This window comes from Scardinius erythrophthalmus, assembly GCF_964197995.2.
Source record: "Scardinius erythrophthalmus genome assembly, chromosome: 20".
NCBI lineage: Eukaryota > Metazoa > Chordata > Actinopteri > Cypriniformes > Leuciscidae > Scardinius > Scardinius erythrophthalmus.
The window spans coordinates 20,647,258-20,669,234 of record NC_138240.1 but is presented as its reverse complement, the minus strand read 5'-3'; the positions used below and the strand labels follow the sequence as shown (position 1 = coordinate 20,669,234).

Genomic DNA, 21,977 nt, shown 5'->3' with positions numbered 1-21,977 from the left:
TGATGTTCCTCCATGTTCAAAAGGTGATTGTGTTGTCAGCATTATATATATATATATATATATATATATATATATATATATATATATATATATATATATATATATATATATATATATATATCAGGGATCTATGAGAGAGGACTCAAGCACAGAATGAGTTACACTGAATTATTAACAAACAGACAAGACACTATGAGGCAAGGGAAGAGGTGAACACAGTCCAAACAATGGGCAGAAATGGCAGGGCAGCGCGAGACCGGAGGATAGTAGCAATGCCGGGCAAGAACTCAATGCACCACAGGCTATAGGCTATACACTCAGGTATCTCAGGTACTGCACTGGTCTTGCTGCTAGGCAGGGAGAGAGCAGCCAGGGAAGCTCAGCTTGCAGGACAGGACTGTATAAACAAGAGACACAGCACACACAAGACGAGACACGACAGATGGCGGAAACTAATGCTTTGCAATAACTATATAAACTACTAGTAGCAAACAAATAAAGAGAAAAACAGAGAGCTACACTGTAAAAAAAAAAAAAACTAGTTTTACGGAATTTTACTGTTTTATTTTACAGATTTTTCAAGTATTTTTGAAATGAAAAACCCCGTCAAATTACAGAAATAGACTGCAAATGTACATTTCCTGTGTAAAATTACATGAGAAACATGTAAATTTCTGTAATTTCACGTTTTTTTTTTCTGGCACCCCATCTGCCGGAATATTACCGGGTTTTTTTACGGGGATTTTTTTTTTTACAGTGTAGGAATAAACTAAAGGAACCAGTAAAGGAAAAGGTAAAAGCAAACTTCTAAGGCAAAATAAAGGGAAAACTAAATTCTAAAAGTAAACTAAGAATTGTAGAAAAATCTGAGAAAACTAAGGGGTAAAAAAAACCTAGATGTTTTGAGGCGGGGCGATTCTAGGATTTCAATATTAGGGGGGCTCAGCCCCCAATGAGGGTGTGATTTCATTTTTTTTTTTTTTTTTTTTTTTTATGCATACAGCTCTGGACAAAAATTAAGAGACCACTGCAAAATGATCAGTTTCTCTGGTTTTAATATTTATAGGTATGTGTTTGAGCAAAGTTATTATTATTTTTATTATTATTCAGGGGGGTATTCCAGAAAGCAGGTTATGAGAAATTACCGCCATCTTACTCCGACGAAAGTTACTTTCGTAAAGTTACTTTTCGTAAAACTCTTTGAAGTTTCCTGCCATCGTAAACACAACTTCCCACCCAAACTTCCCAGGAGGACTTGAACTCACCATATACTCTGACTTGGATGAACATAGCCTACTTCTGGACGCGTTTTTGGAACCAGCATACCTCGAGTAAGCAAGGTGTGGTTTAATCAACCTTGAGGGTCAGGGTATGTTTTGCTTTCTGGAATAGCCTACACCCCTGTTCCAGAGTGTCCATATTGTTTGGTTTTAGTTCCTCGCAAAAGACCTTAAACGCAGAATGGTTGAACTAGTTGTCATAAACTGCATATTTTCTATTAGACCTTTTTTTGTTGTTGTAAATGTGTCCTTAATTGACTAATTGCGGAGGTGAATTTTGAATTTCACTAATGTAAATGTAAGGGAAATGTAAAGGACAAGATCAACCAATGATCAACCAGTTCTCTAAAATAGCTCAGAGGTGCATGTCACGAAGCTTCATTTGGCAAGCGTATACAGACAGAGCACAACACAGAGTTACAAATTCTGACAATGGAAGAACAACAAGGAAACAAACAGGGTCAACAGTCTTGAAGAAGAAGAGGAGTAAGGATGGTGGAAGGGTACGGAGGCAAAAGGGTGTGAGAGATAGAAGAGGCCAAGATTGTAGAGATGTTTCTGATGAAATAAGGGCCACTATTGTGGACCATGTTCTCAATCATGACCTTATGGGCCGAGGCGGGTCGAAAGGTGCAGCCCAATGTTCGGAGAACATCCGGGTGTCCTCAATCATTCAAACGTTTGTAGAATGGGTATGTAATCAGACAATGTTCACTATACCGTAACATGCTATACTTACTGTAATGCTATATTGAACAATTTGTTGATAGACCAACAGTAAAAGTGTAACTGAATCCTGTCCAGTCTCTTGCAATCAATATCCCACATACAGTAATGTATAAGTACTGTTGAAATGTATACCATACAGATAAAGTGCAGTGTTGTGCATTTTCGTCATCAAAATCATAGCCATCTGAAAATACTGACGGTAGGCCTACACTGTTATATTGACAACATGACTACTATTTTGACTAACTTGTTTGTGAACAATGACACAAGGACTTGTCATTCTGATGCCACTGATATGTTCATTCTTTTGAGAGATGAACTAGGGATTTTGAGAAAGTTACATGCTTTTTGCAAGTAATCCATTGTGTGGTGCTGTTTGAATGGATTGTTGAGAAATGCACTTCAATAAATTTATCAAAACGACAAAAAAGTTACACATTAACACTACAGAGCATGATAAAGTCATAAGATTACATAACTTTAACATTATCACGCTGCCATCTAAGTGATACTAGATCATTAAACCATATAATAACATAAAAAGCACGACTCTCTGTTATGAAGCGCGAGTCAAGACAAATATGCCGTTTTCTTCTTTCACATTTAACATAACAACATTGCCATCGTGTGGTAACATTATATTATTGCAACGCTCAAACTCTGAGAGCAAATAGATTGTAAATAGAAATAGTTTTGATAGATGGAATGGAACATGTAATGAAAGATGATTGATTTATGAAAAAAGTATTAGGCTATGTCAAATGTAAAGCCTCTTTAACGGGGGCTGTACTTATTACAAAATGACATGATCAGACAGTTAAAAATGTAGTTTTTGCTCTACCTGATAGGCTTTGACTGGAAGGAGGATTGATAGCATTTTTTTTCTTCCTTTACCCGTAAATGTAGTCCATAAGTTGTTCATTAAAAAGAGGCAGAATTCCCAAAGATCCGTTTCCATGTTGTATTTCACTATTGGTTATAGCTGCTGGTCATTGTCTGTTTTTTGGATGTCGTACTGGTTTGCATCACCCTATTCATTGTCCTGAATGAATAGAGCATTATCTGAGCACTCTTCTGGGTTATTATATCATTCATAATATTAAATTGAACGTTTGGCATATAAACACATCCACGGTCCACCCCAAACCCGATGATATATGATATTAGAAGTTGTCTAATTCGTATTGTGCTCCCTTTCCGCACATAAAACACGTGTGGCTGATAAGCAGCACTCCTTTACATTTGAAAAAGCCGCTGGGACCTTCATCAGTCATTTGCAATGAACGTATAGGCAATGAATCTGCTTTGTATCTCAACTGTACTCCACCCAGTCACGCTGTAATCTGCCAAATCTATGAGCCATCGAGCGTGTAAGAGGTTTTAAATGTGTGAGGAGGGGTATCATCATCACTCTGACATGAGCCATGATGATGACACTTCCTGCAGGACAAACGTCATTCTCTCCAGTCCTGTCTTGGCAAAAAAAACAACAAAAAAAAAACAATACAAAGGTTCTTTCAAGCATTGAAAATAAAATAAAAATAAAAAATTCTAATAAAACGTAGGATAATGTAATTCTGTCCAGCCTGTCTCTGTTTGTTTTCTGTTCTAAGGTCTGTCTGTGGTCTCTGTGGTCGGTTTCTTTCTTTACTAGTTTGTTTACCATGTTGAGTTTATACTTTTAATCAGCAAGGATTAACTTAATTGATCAAAATTACAGTAAAAACAAATCAGTTATTTTGAATTCCTCAAAGAATCCTGAAAAAAGTATCACTGTTTCCACAAAAATCTTCAGCAGCACAACTGTAAAAAATAAATAAGTTATACGGTAGGGGGCGCTATTACGCATCTCCTGAAAGACTACAGAATCTCCACATCAAACCGAAACCACAGGTGAAGAAGCGGAAACAAGCAATAAAAATGTTTATCCGCGTTGTAGTCTTTGACAAAAACGCGATTTTCTCAGCGTTGTTCAAAATGTTTCTATTTTAATTAAACTTACCAACATTCAAGTGCTGACAAAAAAGAGTGCTTTTTTTGATCCTCTGTTTTTCTTTTTATATATTGCATGTTGGTAAAAAAATATTCCCGGGGCCATGAAAGTTTTGTAAAAAAATGATCAAAATTGCTTATGGTAGGCTAGCTGGCAAGGGTCATCACTATAAAGTGCCTTTTGGTGTCATCAGAATCGCTCAGTCATCATGAACATAATGCAAAATAATGAAATTCTGAGGTTTTATTATAAATGGCCAAACATTTACACACATACAAGTACAATGATAAGTCTCTTGAAATGTGTTTTTCTGATTTTATATCATTTTCTTTGATTGTATGTATGTGATTTTGGCATGTCCCACACGCTGCTCAGCTAACTTCATTGAGTGTAAAAAGTGGTTAAATTACATAAAATTAAAATACTTTTTGAATCTACTTATTGTCCTCAACAGTTTATGTAATAAAACAATTCATTTTGATTATTTATATTTTATTTTCATAATAATATTAAGCATTTTGCATGCATGTGTCCCTGAAATTGCTGTCCACCCTGTGATTATGGGGTAAACGCCCCTTTAAGAAACTAACTGATGTACTCAGTGACATCCCCTCCCCCATTTGATGTTTCTTCAGTGGAGGTTAAAACATCCGCTGCACACACAGTAAGTCTATTCTACACTTATATTTCCTAATTTTCATCATATTGTGTTTGTAGCTGCGTGTTATGTCCACCCTGTCATTTTATTAATTAATATAAAAACTTTTCAGAAATTTAAAATACATATTTTAAACAGCTAAATGCAGGTACACCATGTGTTCATTAAATGCTAACTTTAGCCAAAAATGTCCACCCTGTCACCAAGCCTTCCATGACAGGGTGGACATGGTTCATGACGGAGGACATGTGCAGTTTTTGCCACATTTTGATTTATTTTTTTCATATATAAGAACAGTTATAAGTAACACATATATTATAACAGTAGATTCTATACATGAGTGGACGTGTAAACTTGCATCCTTTTTTCTTAGAGATGATGTCAGTCGAATGACGACTGGCCGCAAACAAACAGTCACTCGGCTGAAGACAAAGATGCAGAAGAGGTTACTTACTGACACAATGAGGAACTTGCATAGGAAGTTTCTCTCCAACAACCTGGGCCAGATATCATACACCTCCTCCTGCCCTTCTTCCTCTGACCGTGACACGTCTGTGCAAAAAACTGTGCCTTGCAGAACCATGGATTGCTGTCTTCAAGAAATATTGAAGAAATGTCTGAAGCAACCATGTGCAACCCCAAAGCCCAGGCATGTGCTTATGGTGAGTGCAAGAAGTGCCTCCACACTTGTCGCTCAATGCTGAAAACTCCTGGGCAAGAGAACGTTTGTTTATCTCTCAGTGGATGACAGAAAAGATCATGAAGGATGAGAAAACGTCAACAATAACAGTAAAAAGAGAGATAAAAACAACAGAGGAGGACCTAAACACCCAATTCCAAGAGAGGCTTTTCCATTTTAGACGCCAGGGAGCTCAGGAGGAACCTGAAGTACAATGAGTGCCTCCTACATGTGGACTTCAGTGAAAATTACACATGCAAGTACAGTGCTGAAATCCAGTCTGTGCATTTTGGAGGCTCACACCAGCAGGTGAACCGACGCCGCACACCTTCTGCTCCATATCACCCTCCAGAAGACATGACCCTGTAGCCACCTGGGCCCACCTTCATCCAATTTTAAAGGTAGTGAGAGAAAGACAAAAAAAGAGAGCAACGCAATACCGCAATTTCTTCTTTCTCTCAAAGGAACCCTACAAGTATGGCTTCAAGGGAATAACATGGACTTTTTTTCAGGTGAGCCATGGGAAGGGTGCACCAGACGGTGTGGGTGGGGCCCTCAAGAGGTCCTTGTGGCCCAAGGAGGAGACATCCCTGATGCCCAGAGCTTATATGACAAATTGAGAAGCCTGAACACATCTGTCAAGCTGTTCTTTGTCCCAGAGATGGATACTGAATCAAAGCCTGAGGTAATAGTCAGATAAAGTTACAGTCCATAACCCAACGAACTCCATAAGGGGCTTTTGCACCGCATAGCTCCAGAAAGGAGCCACCAACCAGGGTGGTTCCTAGAGAACTAATTTCCCCCTGGACCATTTTTCTGGTTGCATTCGCACCGGCAGTAGGAACTCTGAAGCGGCCTATAGTGCTGGCTTAGACCCTACTCTGAAGTAGGAGCTAATTTAGTTCCACCAAAAGGAGATCCTAGAACTAAAATCGTTCCTAGTTCCTATGGTGCAAACAAGAGCCAATCAAATTCAAGTCCCTGGACTGATGCTTGTGGTTAAAAGTAATTTATTTTAAATCTCACTGTAGGAACCTGCAATTGCTGCTGTAAAAGGAACCATGATGATCAAGCAATCAGTTTGACACCTGGACAGATGATGTACAGAGAAAGGTCATGCCTGTGTAAAAGGGAGGATGGTGTTTTGGACCGCACCTGCTTTAATCTTCAGGAGGTCACTCTCACTGATGTTCCACTTTCATCTGATAAGGCCAAAGCATGTAGAAAGGCACAAGATATCCAAATGAGACCAGAAATGATTGAGACAAAGCACATTGGAGAGTGGTGCGTTGTCAATTACAACAATGAAGGCTACCCAGGTGTCATCATGGACGTGGAAGGGCACAGTGTGAAAATTAAGTGTATGCACCGTAATGGCACCAACAAGACATAAATGGTAAATTAAAATTCAAAAATGCATATAATGTCAATACTAAAGAGTCAATTTTATTCAGAAGAGAGATATACAGGGCATTTTACAAACATAATGACCTTCATTAAAAATGTAATGGATGTCAAAGACAGTCAAAACGTAATGTTTTTTTTTAAACGTCATTCAGATTTGTCAACGTGGGTGTAAGGTTTCAATGCATGTTACTGTTCACAGATAATCCTTCTCCACAGTAAACCCTAATGAAGGACTCTGAACCATATAAAAGAAACAGAAAACAAAAGTAATAAGCTCATGAATATCTATCACACATCACCGTCCTCATAGTGAATAAGCAGTCAGCATTGTACACTGAATCTGTTCCCAGAGATTTCTGCAGGATTAGAACTGCAGGTTTGTTAAATAGTTTGGTTATATTAGATCCATTCCGCAGATTTACCCCTGAAAATGAATCAGAGAAAATGCAGAAAAAGTCTATAGATTATGTCTAGACTTATAGCGATTTATAGTCAGAACCTAAAGACGCTCTTATAAAAGAGATATGTAGGAATATAGGACTTAAAATATGTACAACTCACTTCTGTCATATCACAGTCGGCTACAGTTGTTAGACTTAAATAAAAGTTTTATTTGGCATACTCTTTATTTTTCAAAAGAAAACAGTGAAAATCCATTTGCATTAGAACAGAATAAATCAAGGAAACAGAATAAATTGAATAAAAACTTCACAGAAAGATTTCTCACATTATAAACATTTAAGAAAAACTTTTTTTTTTTTTTTTTTATGGAATTTGTTGGCACTTCCTCTGTTAAACACTGATATGGTGAGTGTGTGTGTGTGTGTGTGCTTAGATCATACCGGTGCTATTTAATACTTCAGAAGCATGTGTAATGTGAAGGTGTAAAAGTCGAGTCATATAGGGTGTACTTTCACTCTATGGTTCCAGCATTTTCATATGAGAAAAACATTACATAAATGTGTTATAGATACAAAAATAGTGAATGTCCCCTAATTGAGAGACACTGCATAAACACAATTATTTTCAAATATTAAATAACAATCAGATAAGAAGTGCACTTGGTGTTTAAATGTTCAGTTGGGAGAAACTGTCTAGCTGAAATAAAGTACCTTAATGTACCAAGATCATGAATACTCAGACATCCACTCATAAACTACAAACAATAGCTGATTAAGCTATAACGTTGAGAAAAATAACAGTTATGATACTGAATAAGATCATCTTTCAAGCAGTATCAAAGTCTTGTTGGAACATGCCGACGACAAATAATTTAAAAGATATATGGTCACATGTTAAAAATACACTGACCTGTCTTGGTACCAATGAAACAAATACAGACACTGTATGGCTGTGTGTGTGTGTGTGTGTCACACACTGGCTTTAGGGCATTTAACATGAGTTCTGTGTTATTTACATCACAAAAGCGTCCACCTGAACTGATGCATACTGGTAAATATCATGAAATGACAGAACTATGTGGCTCTTTCCAAAAACGGTACTATTAGGTGTTCAGTTACTGTTTTAAAGCATAAGTTTTTATTAAATAAACTATTATCTAACATGAAATTAGCCAGTCCCACCTCAGAGGTTTTGACCTTCTCAACAGTATCAAACTATTTAAATCATATAACAATGTTCAATTCATTTGAGTAAACAACTGAATGTATGAGTTTTGATATTAATTTGCATTAATAATTAGTATTTATTAACTAAATTTAAGCATTAATGTTAATCACCAAAACATTATATTTATCTGTATCCCATAGTTTACATACAACCCTGTTATCACATGACCTTTCCCTATTATAAAAAAAGTAACATTCCTTAAAATTAAAACACAGAGGACATGAAGAACAGTCCATTTTCTTCATTGATCCCCCCCAAGATATATAAATATTGTCATTTAATGTTGGTGATCATTGCTAGTTTTGGTATCAGGGTTGCAAAAACTGCAAACTTCACGTACAAATATAAATATGTTTGCTCTTATAATATTTAGATTGATCTCCTGAGGTTGACCAACAACATTTTGTGATTTATTACTTTTCACTGACCTCCTGTTGAAAAAAAAAAGCCACATTTTTAAGTCTCCATTCAAACCCTTTTTGGTTAAAAAAAGTGCCATTTACAATACTAGATAAAAATGAGAAAACCAGGAAAAACTCCAGAGATTTTCGCCAGTATTGTATTTCTCTTTCAGGTCTAATTACAGGTTTTTTTTTTTTTTAATTGCTTAGACACTAAAAGTGGTACTTGAGGCCCACTCAGTGAAACCATTCACTCGTGTACCGAATCTTCAGACCAAGTCAGCAAAACTACAAGCAATTACGTGCTTTAAACTCAGTTTGCTATTGTAAAACATACAATTTGCAAAACTCTAAACACAGTTCTGTACATTACACACATCATTCAAAACTAAAACTTTTGTTTCATTTAGAAAACACTGCCATTTAAATGCCATATTCATTTACTGAATAAAGTTGACTTTCTGACTTGGCTTATATAAATGGATATATATATACTGAATACAATATAGCTAGATTGTTTCACTGCAGCTTCACAATAGTAACAAATTCAAAATCTGCTGTAAATCAGTTCTAACCAGCCAATAGTGTCATTATTCAGCTTAAGTCACTTAAGTATTGTATGGAAGCTTGTTTCCGCCACTGAATAAAACATTTTAAAAGATAATTGCGACTTTTTATTAGTCTGGGTGCCAGCCCGAACCCCGCCCACAACATTTTTTTGGTCGGGAAGTTCGGTCTGGACTCGATCCATTGAGGAGTAATTATGCTCGGCTCCTAGAAGGCCGAGCCAATCAAATTGCCAGGGCGGGCTTTAATCGATGATGGACAGATGGTCTGCGGTTACGTAATCACCCACGTCACCAAAGAGCGCTTGATTTGAATTAGTTTACAACAAAGACGACTGCAGCTGGAGAATTGAGATTTCACGAGTTCACATTTACAAATAAGTCAGATAGAATAAATGCGTAGGCTATATGAGATGTCACGAGTTCACACAAATAAGTAAGATAGAATAAATGCGTATATGACGTGCTGTCCGAGGAGAGGGCTGTGGGCTCGGTAGCCATACTCCCCCCGTGTTCCTGGTTGTGAGAGAACAAGCCAAGAGTGAGGATTCGGGGTGGTGGAGGGACCGTCCGAGGGATGCTGAAAAACTGTCAAGGAGTGTTAGGTAAGTTGACAGAGTGAATATGCTTCCTCGGTAACGTTAGACATGGTATTGTTTGATGACAAGTTGATATTGGATTGATTATTTGTACGTGCTCCTCCCGAACTTTGTTTATGAAACATCATGTGTAGATTCCGCCATCGCGTCTGTTATAGAAGATATCGACAGCGCATTCATTTTAAAAGAGGAAGAGAGAGCCGCGCCCGCGACATTTTGTTGGTTGAAAATATGAATGAAGGACATGCGTCATTTACTCCGTTGCTCTGATTGGTTGTAGGTCTATCCAATTGAGTGCAGAGGTTTTTTTTTTCCTAGTTCGGTTGAGACGCCCCATAATCAAATCTCTATGGAGCGGTATCAGACTCACATTCTGACTAGAATATGAGTATGACGAAGTCAGGCTAACTTTTTATCTCACAATTGCAGGTTTACATCTCGCAATTCTGACTTTATTTCTCAGAATTGCGAGATATAAAGTCAGAATTGCATGAAATAAAGTCAGAATTCTGAGATATAAAGTCAAAATTCTGAGATATAAAGTCAGAATTGCGAGATATAAAGTCGCAATTGCGTCTTATAACGTTCTGACTTTTTTTCTCGCAATTGCGACTTTATATCACGCAATTTTGACTTTATATCTCAGAATTCTGACTTTATATCACGCAATTCTGACTTTATAACACATAATTGCGAGTTTATATCTCGCAATTCTGACATCTTTTCTCAGAATTGTGAGATATAAAGTCCAATTCTAAGGGGGAAAAAAAGACGGACTTTTTTTTTTTTTACCTTAGAATAGTTTATATCTCACAATTCTGACTTTATAACACGCAATTGCGACTTTATATCATGCAATTCTGACTTTATATCTCCCAATTGCGTGATATAAAGTCAGAATCCTGAGATATAAAGTCAGAATTGCGTGATATACAGTAAAGTCGCAATTGCGAGAAAAAAAGTCAGAATTCTGACTTTATAACACGCAATTGTGACTTTATATCTCGCAATTCTGACTTTAAAACACGCAATTGCTACTTTATTTCACGCAATTCTGACTTTATATCTCGCAATTCTGAGAAATAAAGTCAGAATTGCGAGATGTAAACTCGCAATTGTGAGATAAAAAGTCGCAATTATCTTTTTTTTTTTTTTTTTTGTGGCGGAAACAAGCTTCCATAGTATTGATTCAGTTCCATAACTGTGTAAAATGAATCAGTTGTGCATACATACTGTATATACAGTGTATTTCTCCATATGTACATGCGAGTGCTATGTGCACTCCTCTGCACTCTGAACAAGCAAAAGGCACAAGTAGTGTTTTACATTTTTCACATCTGTGTGTAGTTTGGTGTATATGTGGCTAATCCTTTTATGTTTGTGTGTAGTTACTACAAAAAAATAGCATTTTTAGAAGAGTTAATAAAGTTTTGAATGAAGTGTTTGCTTTTGCAAGATATGTGTGACGATTTGTATCTTGTGTGTAGAGTTTTGAGAAATGGAGCCATAGTTTAAGCATTTTTGAAAAACTGTCAAAGCAATAGCAGGAACTTTAGTGCCAGATTGACAGGAATTAATAGAAGCTGCTACGTACTTCACTTAGGACTGTTGCAAAGAATCTTTCTTGCTAAAGTTGAGACACTCCAGACCTGTGCATGATTCCTCTCTTTGAAGGACGGCCAGACAGTGGTCCAAGTGTAGCACAGATCTAGTGTGTTATCCAAACAAGCAGAGCAAGCAGGAGAGTCTCCTGTCTGTGAGAGTTAGTATATTTTCACGAATACAGAGCCCTCAGCAGGCCACATTATTAGCAAATGATGAAAAAGTCATACGCTCCTTCATCCCAACAACGGGCCTTGTGTCTTCATTCAATGTTTGTAATAGAGAGATCATCAGCAGGAGCAAATGACATCAGAGAACTTTGTGTTGTGTGAGTTAACTATTCTACAATTAGCTGCAAGTGTTTGTAGCCGTTTCACCACTGCAGTCCGTTTTTAAATGCGATACAGATCGGCGCATCTTCTACAGGAATTGCTACGCTGTCGTCCTCATCAGAAGCCATTATACTGCTGACAAATCTATGCGGTTGGCGGAGTTGGTGCTTTTGTCCCACGTGTTCATCTTTGTGGGAGTCACACCTCCCTTGTTGCCGTTCATCTGCAAAAGAAAAAAAGTTTTTTTTTCTAATACCGTTGTCAGGAAGAACAGCGCTTAATTGTACTGAATGCGCACCTGTAATGTACTGTACTTCAAATCTTAAAAGTATATATTTTTTTCAGAACGTATTTGCAGATAATATAATATTAACAAAATAAAAGTCCACTTAAGTGTGCTTAAAGAGAGTACACTTTCATGGTTGTATTAACACTTTTTATTTAAAAAGTGCACTTTGTAATAATGTCAAATTAAAGGTTTTACATTTTAAAGGTAAGTACATTTTAAATGTACTTTGTGCTTTAAAGAAGTACGCTTATTTTGATGTGTTGGCTAACAATCTAAAGCACATGCAAAGTACTTAATTATAATTTTAACTGTAGTTTTATTCAATATTACATTTAAAGTTAATTTTTTTAATGGTCTGAATTGCAACTTCATAGTATATACCATACATATACACCATAAACGCTTGTCTTTACATTGAGCAGTACACTTTAACCATATTTTAAAGACAATAAAAGTAATTATAAAATTACAAAAATACACATGAACATAGGACTGAAGTGGGCGAAAAAGCACTGTTAAGTTCAACTAACTGCATTTAATATATTTAAACTATAATTAATTTTCATTTAATTGTAAACATGGTGAAAACATTTAATGAAGTGCACACTTGAGTATATTCTTTTAAAGTATATTATTTCCGTAATAAGTGCTCTTTACTGTATGTAAAGCATGTTAAAGTGTACTTTCTTATTTTTCACTGGTTATGAACAATACAAATGTAAAAATGACAAGAACTGGAATTACTCACTATGTCTGAGTTGAAAGGTTTGACGTTGATGTTGCGGATTGAGCTGCTGGTTAAAGTCCACACTTTGGTTTTGTGTTTGAAAGCAGCCCTGACCTGTAGAGCAGTAATAAGACATGAAATCTGTTAACAAACTCCATGCTTGACACTTGGTTCATATATCAAAAAGGTATTGTGATTGAGTTTAAAAGTGTCTCTAAATAAAGACCAATTCACACTGCGCCGACAGACGGCAAGGGTTTTGTCGGATCAGTGTTGGCATCTGTTGGAGCTTGTTTTCTCCGATTGAACCTGCTAAATCGCCACTTGTCGGGTCGTAGAACCGACGTACTGTAATCTGGTGATTGTCCACGGTGGTCGCTGTGTGTGTCGATGCAGTGCGAATTGGCCCTTACATAATGGAGTATCAAATCATCACCACTAGATGGCGATCACACTTCAACTCCATTGTTTACACCAGTTCGCTGCGGAACGTCAGACATTTTCCCCTGACGCACAGACGTCAAACACAGCTGCACAAACACGTTCTTACCTCAGAGTTTAACAGACAGTGAAACAGGAATATGAAGAACCCCTTTGAGGAAAAAAGGAAAACAACAGATAACACTAAATATTGTGAAAGCGCTCCAATTCACATCTGCAAAAGTTCTTACAAGTCAGTCCAGGTCCAAAGTCATTTCAAACATTGTTATGTCTCATAATTTTTAAAAGCTGACATTGTTTGGCGAACACGCTGTTGACTTTGGAGGCTTTTATCGAAGTGAAAGTCAATCAGTTTGAGTAAGACCTGTGGTCTTTAGTGCAGCGCTGTTGTGTTACACAGTAGTGATTTCTGACCTGTAGTGAGTTAAACACTGCAAACATGTACTGGAAAAGCAGGGAGTGGTCGTTCACTGCCAGAACCCCGAAGATCCATGATATGCCCAGGATGGGCAAGAGTACCGCCACTGCTTTGGTCGTCAGCCTAGAAAGACACACACACATATTGTATGAAAAAAGCAAATGCAAGATAGCCGATATTACATTCATGATAGCAGATAAACTCACTTCACAGAGTTGGAATCTCCGTGAACCTTATAGTTCTCAGCGCTGATTCTGGATATGATTCGGGTCACAGCTACCAAAATGCCAATGTTCACCTGGATGGCAGAGATTACAACATTACAAATGTTCCTTTCATGCTCACCTACCATAGTGCATTTAACAAACCTCATTAACAGCTGCTTACCATTATAACAAACAGAGCAGGGGCTACAAAAGCCCAAATCGCCCCGTTATTCAGAGACAGCCAGCAACTATGGAGAAAGATGAAACAGAATGGTCAAATTATATCAAACAAGTAATCTTTTCTCTTCAAACTGGACATCTGTTGATCATGTCATGACCCACAGTGTTATTATGGTAACTTACTTGCCAACCTCTCCATAGCTGTTGAGTGACAAGGTCATAGACACCACACAAATGACCAGAGGGCATCCTGAGTAAAAGCATGAACAGTTTTAGAGGGACATTTCAGAAAATGTATATATATATATATAAAGAGTATATAGCTTCTTAATAGTGTTGCCAAATTCCACTCTCTCATATGGTGAATATGTTTTTGTTATATATGAATGACGTGCGAAAAGACAAATGTTTGGGGAAAAAAAAACCTGAAACGTTACTGGAGCTAAAAATACCTTGTTGTAAAACTCAGCATAGAGGTTTTCAGATTATGTCGTAGGAACTAAAATAAGAACTGTTGGACTGTGGCCGGTTGTTTCGTGCCACCATAAATAAAGAGCAGTGTAGCTGTGCCAAAGGCTTTTAGAAAGGGAGTAGACTTCAGTCTAAAGTAATGACTTAAGTCTAACAAAGCCTGTTTTCTTCATCCACATTGAGCCAATCACATGTATCACCAGGGATACAAATAAACATGCCTATTTATTCAACACTTTTTCATATGTAATAATGAAAAACACCTTCAGTTATCATGGTGCCAACTTTGATTTACTTCAAGGCCCCTTGTAGCTCTGGCAATGTCATTTTATGTAAAAAAAATAATAATATTATAAACTGTTCTCAAAAGAGCGACTGAGAAAATAAGATAAAACACATGTTGTCTATTAGCACATCAGCACATTTGAGAATAGCTTGATAAATAACAGTGACGGCATCATAAGGGATGACCCACTGAAGACTCGGCTAAGATTTAATGTCCCTTTATCTACTGGCAGCTAAGACGGACTGTAACACACAAATGTCTTCTTTTAATCTCTTTTTTTAACAACACTGCCAAATCAGTCATGGCTGAGGGAGGAGGCTGATCTCTCTCAGCGCTAATGCCTGCCGTGGGACAACCTCATTTGACATTTGGGTTTGTGTATTACACTGAAACGGGTCGTTTAAGGCAAATGAAATAGATCTGCTGTTTTTCTTTCTGTAAGTTAGATCAAGCATGTCTGTGTAATGAAGTGTGTAGTTTATATTAATGTGTGTACACAGAGATTAATTCATTAAGCAGCACCACTGTATCTGTGGCATTTTTAGTTAAAATATGGTGCCTTATTCACAAATAACCCATAATACAATTTATTTATATGCTAAAATCAGTATGGCTTTTAACCAGAGACTGTTTATGTTAAGCATGCGCAGCTAGTTCCTTAAAAAAATACCAAGTTTGCCGTTCTCAAAACCAGCTCAAACAGGCTGGATAACACAGACTACAGACCTCCCATTACCCAGTTGTAGATACTGTACGCTTATGTGCATTTCGAAACTTGCAACTCATACTATAACTTTTTTACTGTATATGATGAAATATCATTTATCTTAATTAATCTTAACCAGAGTATGTGATTTTATGTGTGGCTCCAGTTTCTAAATTTCTTTGTATATGTTAAATGTTATCAAATGATAGTGATGAATCATGATTTGTTCATGAAAAAGTTATGAGTATGCACGGTTAGTGAATGAGGCCAAGTGTCTTTTCAGCTCAAATGCCTCGTTTATATGTAAATTCTGCTCATTACAGATGCTTCTAATTCATAAAACTCAGCTGCACCTGCCTGGTGTGATTACAACTACGCTTCTGCGTCCACAGAAAGCAGGTGGTAAATGGAATTTCCCTTAAAATATAGATTCTAGTTATGACAGTAGTTATTCATCAAACGATTATCAAATGATTGAGAAGAGTGTTTAAACAGGATCAATTCAAATGTGTTGTAGAGGCATTTTCAGCACTTTTAAGAGGTGATTTTTTTTTTGTGATCGTTGTACTCACCCCATCCGATGGCATAGTAATAAAAGTGTTTGCTGCCCTCCGAGCTGAACACCTTGATCACCATGCTGTAGAGATGCAGGCCTTCCACCAGCATCCAGGCGAACGCACAGAGGAAGAAGAAATGCAGCAACACGGCCATGACCTTACATGGGAGCTGGGATGGCAGAGGACAGTATCATTCACTGTGGCCTTTAGGATCAAGACAAGTGTCTAGACAAAATACACTGCACAGAAAACTGATCTAATTTGTAAAGCAAAGCTAATGTAATAGATGCTGTTTAAATAAACACGTGGGCGACAGCATCATTGAGCTAAGCGGGTGTTCAGCCAAGTCCTCAGAGAGAGGAAGCACAATCAAATTAACTGAGTATCATATGAATCTGTCCGTAATGCCAGAGGCATGTTAGGAGATTAGTGCAGCAGTCATCGGCTCTTTCCACCTTATTGGATTACTTTCTGTAATGACGACATGATTCTGATAATGATACGATAATCACCATAGACAACAAACATAATCACATCTTGTAAATAAGATGTTGATGTCATTTGAACATTTCATTAGCATCTTTAACATGTGGAAAATTATTGTTCTTTGCAAACACCCAATTTTGTTTTAGTTATTGTCTTGCTAATGTAGTGCCGAACTGTGGCATACTGCTAACTTCAAAGGGTGTGGTGCAAGATGAATTTAGTATTTAATCGATATATTATTCAAATAATCCCGCATTACCACCTCGGGATTGTATTATTTTTCTAATAATTCAACGGCCCGTCGTAAATTATTCCTTACTTAAAGAACACACTGTTCTTGAATCTTCTGGAATCCCATATGGTTAATTGATCTAATATATCAATACTACCAGTATCTGTATCTTATAACTGTCAGAAAACAAGCAACTTTGTCATAATTACAGCAGAAATACAGAATATAATGGGGATCTTCAAGTCAAAAAAGGCTGAGAAGCAGTGCTTTAAGATGAGTATGCTAGACGGACTCACCGTGCCGGGACTGAAGCGGAAACTGATGAGCAGGAGGACCTGAGCGACTAAAATGGCAAATGCCAAGTTGGCATGAATATGGTAACGCTGGTTACGGATGGTGCTAACAGACCTGTGTGCAGAAAAAGTTATGAATTTTAAATAGTGATGGTGGAGGAACACTAAAGGCTTTTAGTGTTGAATGCAATGAAATTACAAGTTATCATCCATAAAAAATCTAAAAAGTTTTAACATGTAGTAGATACTTTAGAAAAAAATATATTTAAATAGAAGATTATAATCATGCATGTTCAAAAAACAATATGGGTTACTTACGACAACACAGCAAAGGTCACCAGTGTAATTGCCAGGCAGAAAATAGAGATAGAGCAGCCAATGTAACTAATAGCGGAGAGCGCCACCTGGTGGGCCTTTGAGAGCTGTGGTGGAAACAAATGTGACAGCATTGACAATGAGATTGATGAATTTGGCTGGAAATCTGAAAGTGTATAACACAGAACCGAAGGGGGTTAAATGAGTTGAAAACCCCAGATGTTACTGCATATAAGAGACACTGAATACCACAGCAACAATCCACTGATTGTAAAGTCAAAGGTTACCAATGACCAGCTGTACTTGGATTGACGAACAAACAAGCATGAGCCTGACATAAATCAATCAAATAATTTCTTGGAACAAAATGGTTTTCTTAGAGAGCACTAACTATTTACAGACAAGGTAGACCAACGGTTGAAAAAATGTGAACAGTAACAGTCTTGCTTTATCAAATATACATATATAAGTATACAACTTGTAATACACTACCGTTCAAAAGTTTTGGGTCAGGAATATTTCTCTTAAAATTAATACTTTTATTCAGCAAGGATGCATTAAATTGACCAAAAGTGACAGTAAAGACATTTCTAATGCTTATTTAACAAAATATTTCTATTTCAAATAAATGCTGTTCTTCTGAAATGTATATTCTTCAAAGAATCCCGAAACAAATGTATCATGATTTCCACAAAAATATTTATCAGCAGCACAGCTGTTTTCAACATTGGTATTAATAAGAAAAGCACCAAATCAGCATTTGATTTATGAAAGACCACGTGACACAGGAAACCAGTTACTTTAAATTGTAATAATATCTCACAATAATTACTGTTGTGTTACTGTATACTGTATTTTTGATCAAATAAATGCAGCGTTGGCAAGCATACAGTAAGAGACTTCTTTCAAAAACATTACCGACCCCCCAAAAATGACTAAAACTAAGACTAAACTTAAATTTAAACTAATTTACTGTATTTTTCAAAACTAATGGTTTATTCTATACTTCCACAACTGAAGACATCATATTAACTGCTTCAAACTACTTTGATTTAGAAACTCTGACATTACTGAGCATTGTTTGCTGGCATCACATGACTTGGTCTTGGTACGCACTTTCAAGCAACTGATTGGAAACAGAAGGTTCATAAATGTTTAAAAACTACAAAACAGAACTTGATTTTGCCCATCACAATTTATATAAATAGAGAGTTTAAAATGCTTATAAAACTGTTTTTTAGTGCAAAAACCCTTAACTAACAGATTTTCATGATACGGCCGCTTATAACCGTTGGTAAAGAGCGAATAGATTTATTCACGAACATCCGTCAGGATATAGACTTGCATTGTTACGGTTCCTCTGACCCAGTGCCAGTAATTGGTGCGTCTGCACATCGGGCCTATTGGCAGTTGTTTTCCCCCATAATTCTATTTCCGTGCGTGGGTTCGATCGTACATTAACTCTGCTTCCTGCCTTGTGATTATCGCAGGCCCAGAATATCGAGGATCTGCAGAGCGGTGGAGAAAGCACGATTTCCTCTAGGCTTGAAGTACTGAGGTGAGCCGCTAATTGAAGCCCCGGCAGAGGCGGGCATTAGCATCAAAGCTCCAGAGGAGATGATTACATGACTGAGCGAGGACAGATTTTCTCAACGAACACATGCAGATGATAGACGCAGAAGAGCCAAGATGCACCTGGGTGCCTCGGTTTGGCTCACGCGCCATCGGAGAATGAACCTCGAAACGTGTGAAGCAATATGTCTCTCATCTTCACAAACATGTCCCTACTTAGTGAGTACAGCTTGCTGACAGCATCTTTAGCCTGACTTAAATTCGCTCTTTAGTTCTCTTTAAATAAATCAACAGGACAAGGGTTACCAAAATATCAAGCTGTGCCTGTCGTTCTGTATTTCAAAGGCAGATGCTTACAAGCTTTCTCTGACAGATGACAATCCATTTGTCCGCCCAAACTCGACCCGCAGTCCTGGACCCACACAACCTCTGACAAGCGGCCTCCCCTGAGACACTTTCACACACAACGATGAGATTTCGAAATTAACTAGAAACAAAATCCTGCACGTCACCCCTGGAGAAGTGTCTCAACTGTGTCCAAACTGTCTTTTCTATTAAAGTTCTGCTGCTGATTTACAGAGAGTCTCGGCCAAACAAAACCTCAAGCCCTGCATGCTGCTGGCTCGCTGCGGACGAGAAACACAGTCAGCATCGCATTCATCGCAGTGCCTTGGTGTTTTCAAAGATCCCTGATGGGATATGACCTAAATGCTCAATCAAGGTATCTTGAGAAATTCCACTAACCTCAGGCTTCGCTGCCAGTTTTGTACTACGTATATGTGCATATTTCTGCAGCTTATATAAGACTTAGGTAGTCAGATATAGATGTCACAGACTGAGCGCCCTCAAATTTCTGGTACTGTCTGCTTGTTGCTTATATCTGTAAAGCAGGATTCAGTTCTCTTGTTTGCATAAAGACCAAAGAGCATTAGAAGATTTGAAATAACAGCCAAGATGCTTTCATTTAAAAAGGGGCTGCACATACAGAATGTGTTTTTGCATTCAACAGAGAGATTAAGCCAGATGGAATGGAGAAAATTCAAAAGTATTGAGTGACATTGAGAGCGCCTCACCTCCAAGGGAACCACTTGCATAAGGATGGCGAAGTTTGTCAGATGGTTGCACAAGCAAATGGAGAAGGACAGGTTTCCATCAGCTCTCACACAACCTTCATTGGACCACACACCCTCCTTAAAGCTTAACACACACACACACACACACACACACACACACACACACACACACACACACACACACACACACACACACACACACACACACACACACACACACACACACACACACACACACACACACAGGTTTAATTGAGCATAACAGTTGCTGGAGTTATTCATTGTTTATATTGAAACCATACGCATTCACACCCTGGTCCAGCGTTAACGGAATTACCAGAGAGTTATTAATCAAATCTGATCTAAACGAAATCAAAACTAACGTAAGATCCCATTAATCTCAGTTAGAGAAAATATTACAGCTTCATCACTCCATTATGGATGCAGTCATTTTTTTAAAAATCCACATGGGAGAAAGATTTAACAAGCATGAGAAAGAATGAGAGAGAGAAGAAAAGGGAGAAAGGGGTCTCACTCCAAATTAAATGATTAAATAATTTCACAATTTTCATGATCCTAAAATTGGCTTTGTTACTTGGCCTTAAGTGATTTTTCAGGTATAGCTATTTTAGTATAAGATTGCCTTTTATCAACAACAGACTCATGATTTCTAAAAGACTGGTTTGAATGACGAATTGCAAGAAAGAATGAAAGATTCAGATGTGCTAAATGTCATAAATGTAACCTGTATAGATAAAGGATAACAGTGGGATATAAATACAAGACACACACATTGATAAATCAAAGCACTTCCTGACAAGCTTTAACAGGAAACGTGAAATGAGACATTAAAATGACAGATAGAGAGAGATAGATGGGTGAGAGAGATTATACAGTAAGGACTGCATGAATAGCTCTGGACAGTGAAATTGAGGATGAAAGTTGGGACATCCTTAAAAGGTCTAAAAATGTAAACGAGTCCGACATTGCGATCTTAATATTTTTAACAGAAAAAGTATGTAAAAATGCTAGAGTAAAACCTAACGAAATTATAAAAATAAGACTTTTATATCAAAGTGCTGTTAAGTTTTTGTCAGTAATAAAATAAAGTTTATAATTTACAGTAAAAAAACAGTAATTGGACATTCACAGAAGCGTATGCATGACACCATAACATTTGATTTCAGATTTCATTGAAATTGGTTATTGGTTATTATGGTGGTAATCAGTATATATTTTAAAGTACACAGCAGATTTTAATAGTTAAAGTAAGTTAGTATATTAACACCATACCGGATAGGAAAAACATGACTATGAACTATAAAATATACAAGCACTAAAAAAGTCTGTCACTATATTTTTCCCCCCATAAATGTATACATTTCCCCTGGATTTATTCTTCCAGGGCTTTAAGGCCAATATTGAATATTTGGTTACATTCTTGCAAAATACAAACTAATAATTGTGAAATATGAAACATTTGTGTGCATAAAGAAGCGCTTGAAGATGTGAGACCCACCTGTAGTCCAGGAAAGCGCAGTACAGGAACACTTTATTGCTTTGGTTTAAGGCCAGGAGCTGCTGTTCTGTATTCTGAAAGACAGGAAACCAGAACAATTAAGAGTGAAACATCACAGATGTTATGTTTTATCACAGTAGAGTCCTTCTTAAGGTGCGGTTACATTAGCATGTACTGTATGTAAAAGTCCATTGTCAGTAGCGTAGAGATGTATGAAACACTGCTCACACAGAAGTCACTTTCAAACCAAGCAGCTTTCTGTTGGTAAGCGCAGTAAAACTCCTGATCGTGCAAATTCCTGATAGAAAAACTAGATTTCGCACACAAAATT

At 37.2% G+C, this 21,977-nt stretch overlaps 1 protein-coding gene across 2 annotated transcripts in view; it reads right to left on the bottom strand.

Annotated features, from left to right (window-relative positions):
* Positions 1–10,731: 10,731 nt before the first annotated feature.
* adgrd1 (adhesion G protein-coupled receptor D1) overlaps positions 10,732–21,977 on the bottom strand; it is a 44,319-nt gene continuing 33,073 nt past the window's right edge. For both annotated transcript variants that reach the window (XM_081349799.1, XM_081349798.1), the window contains 12 exons: positions 21,647–21,720; positions 20,128–20,251; positions 17,486–17,589; positions 17,171–17,282; positions 16,172–16,325; positions 14,320–14,386; positions 14,138–14,204; positions 13,957–14,048; positions 13,747–13,873; positions 13,442–13,483; positions 12,913–13,005; positions 10,732–12,098 (listed from right to left, as the gene is read on the bottom strand). In XM_081349799.1, the coding sequence (XP_081205925.1) occupies positions 12,003–12,098; positions 12,913–13,005; positions 13,442–13,483; positions 13,747–13,873; positions 13,957–14,048; positions 14,138–14,204; positions 14,320–14,386; positions 16,172–16,325; positions 17,171–17,282; positions 17,486–17,589; positions 20,128–20,251; positions 21,647–21,720 (1,152 nt within the window). In that variant the 3' untranslated portion in view covers positions 10,732–12,002. The remainder of the gene's footprint in view (positions 12,099–12,912; positions 13,006–13,441; positions 13,484–13,746; positions 13,874–13,956; positions 14,049–14,137; positions 14,205–14,319; positions 14,387–16,171; positions 16,326–17,170; positions 17,283–17,485; positions 17,590–20,127; positions 20,252–21,646; positions 21,721–21,977) is intronic.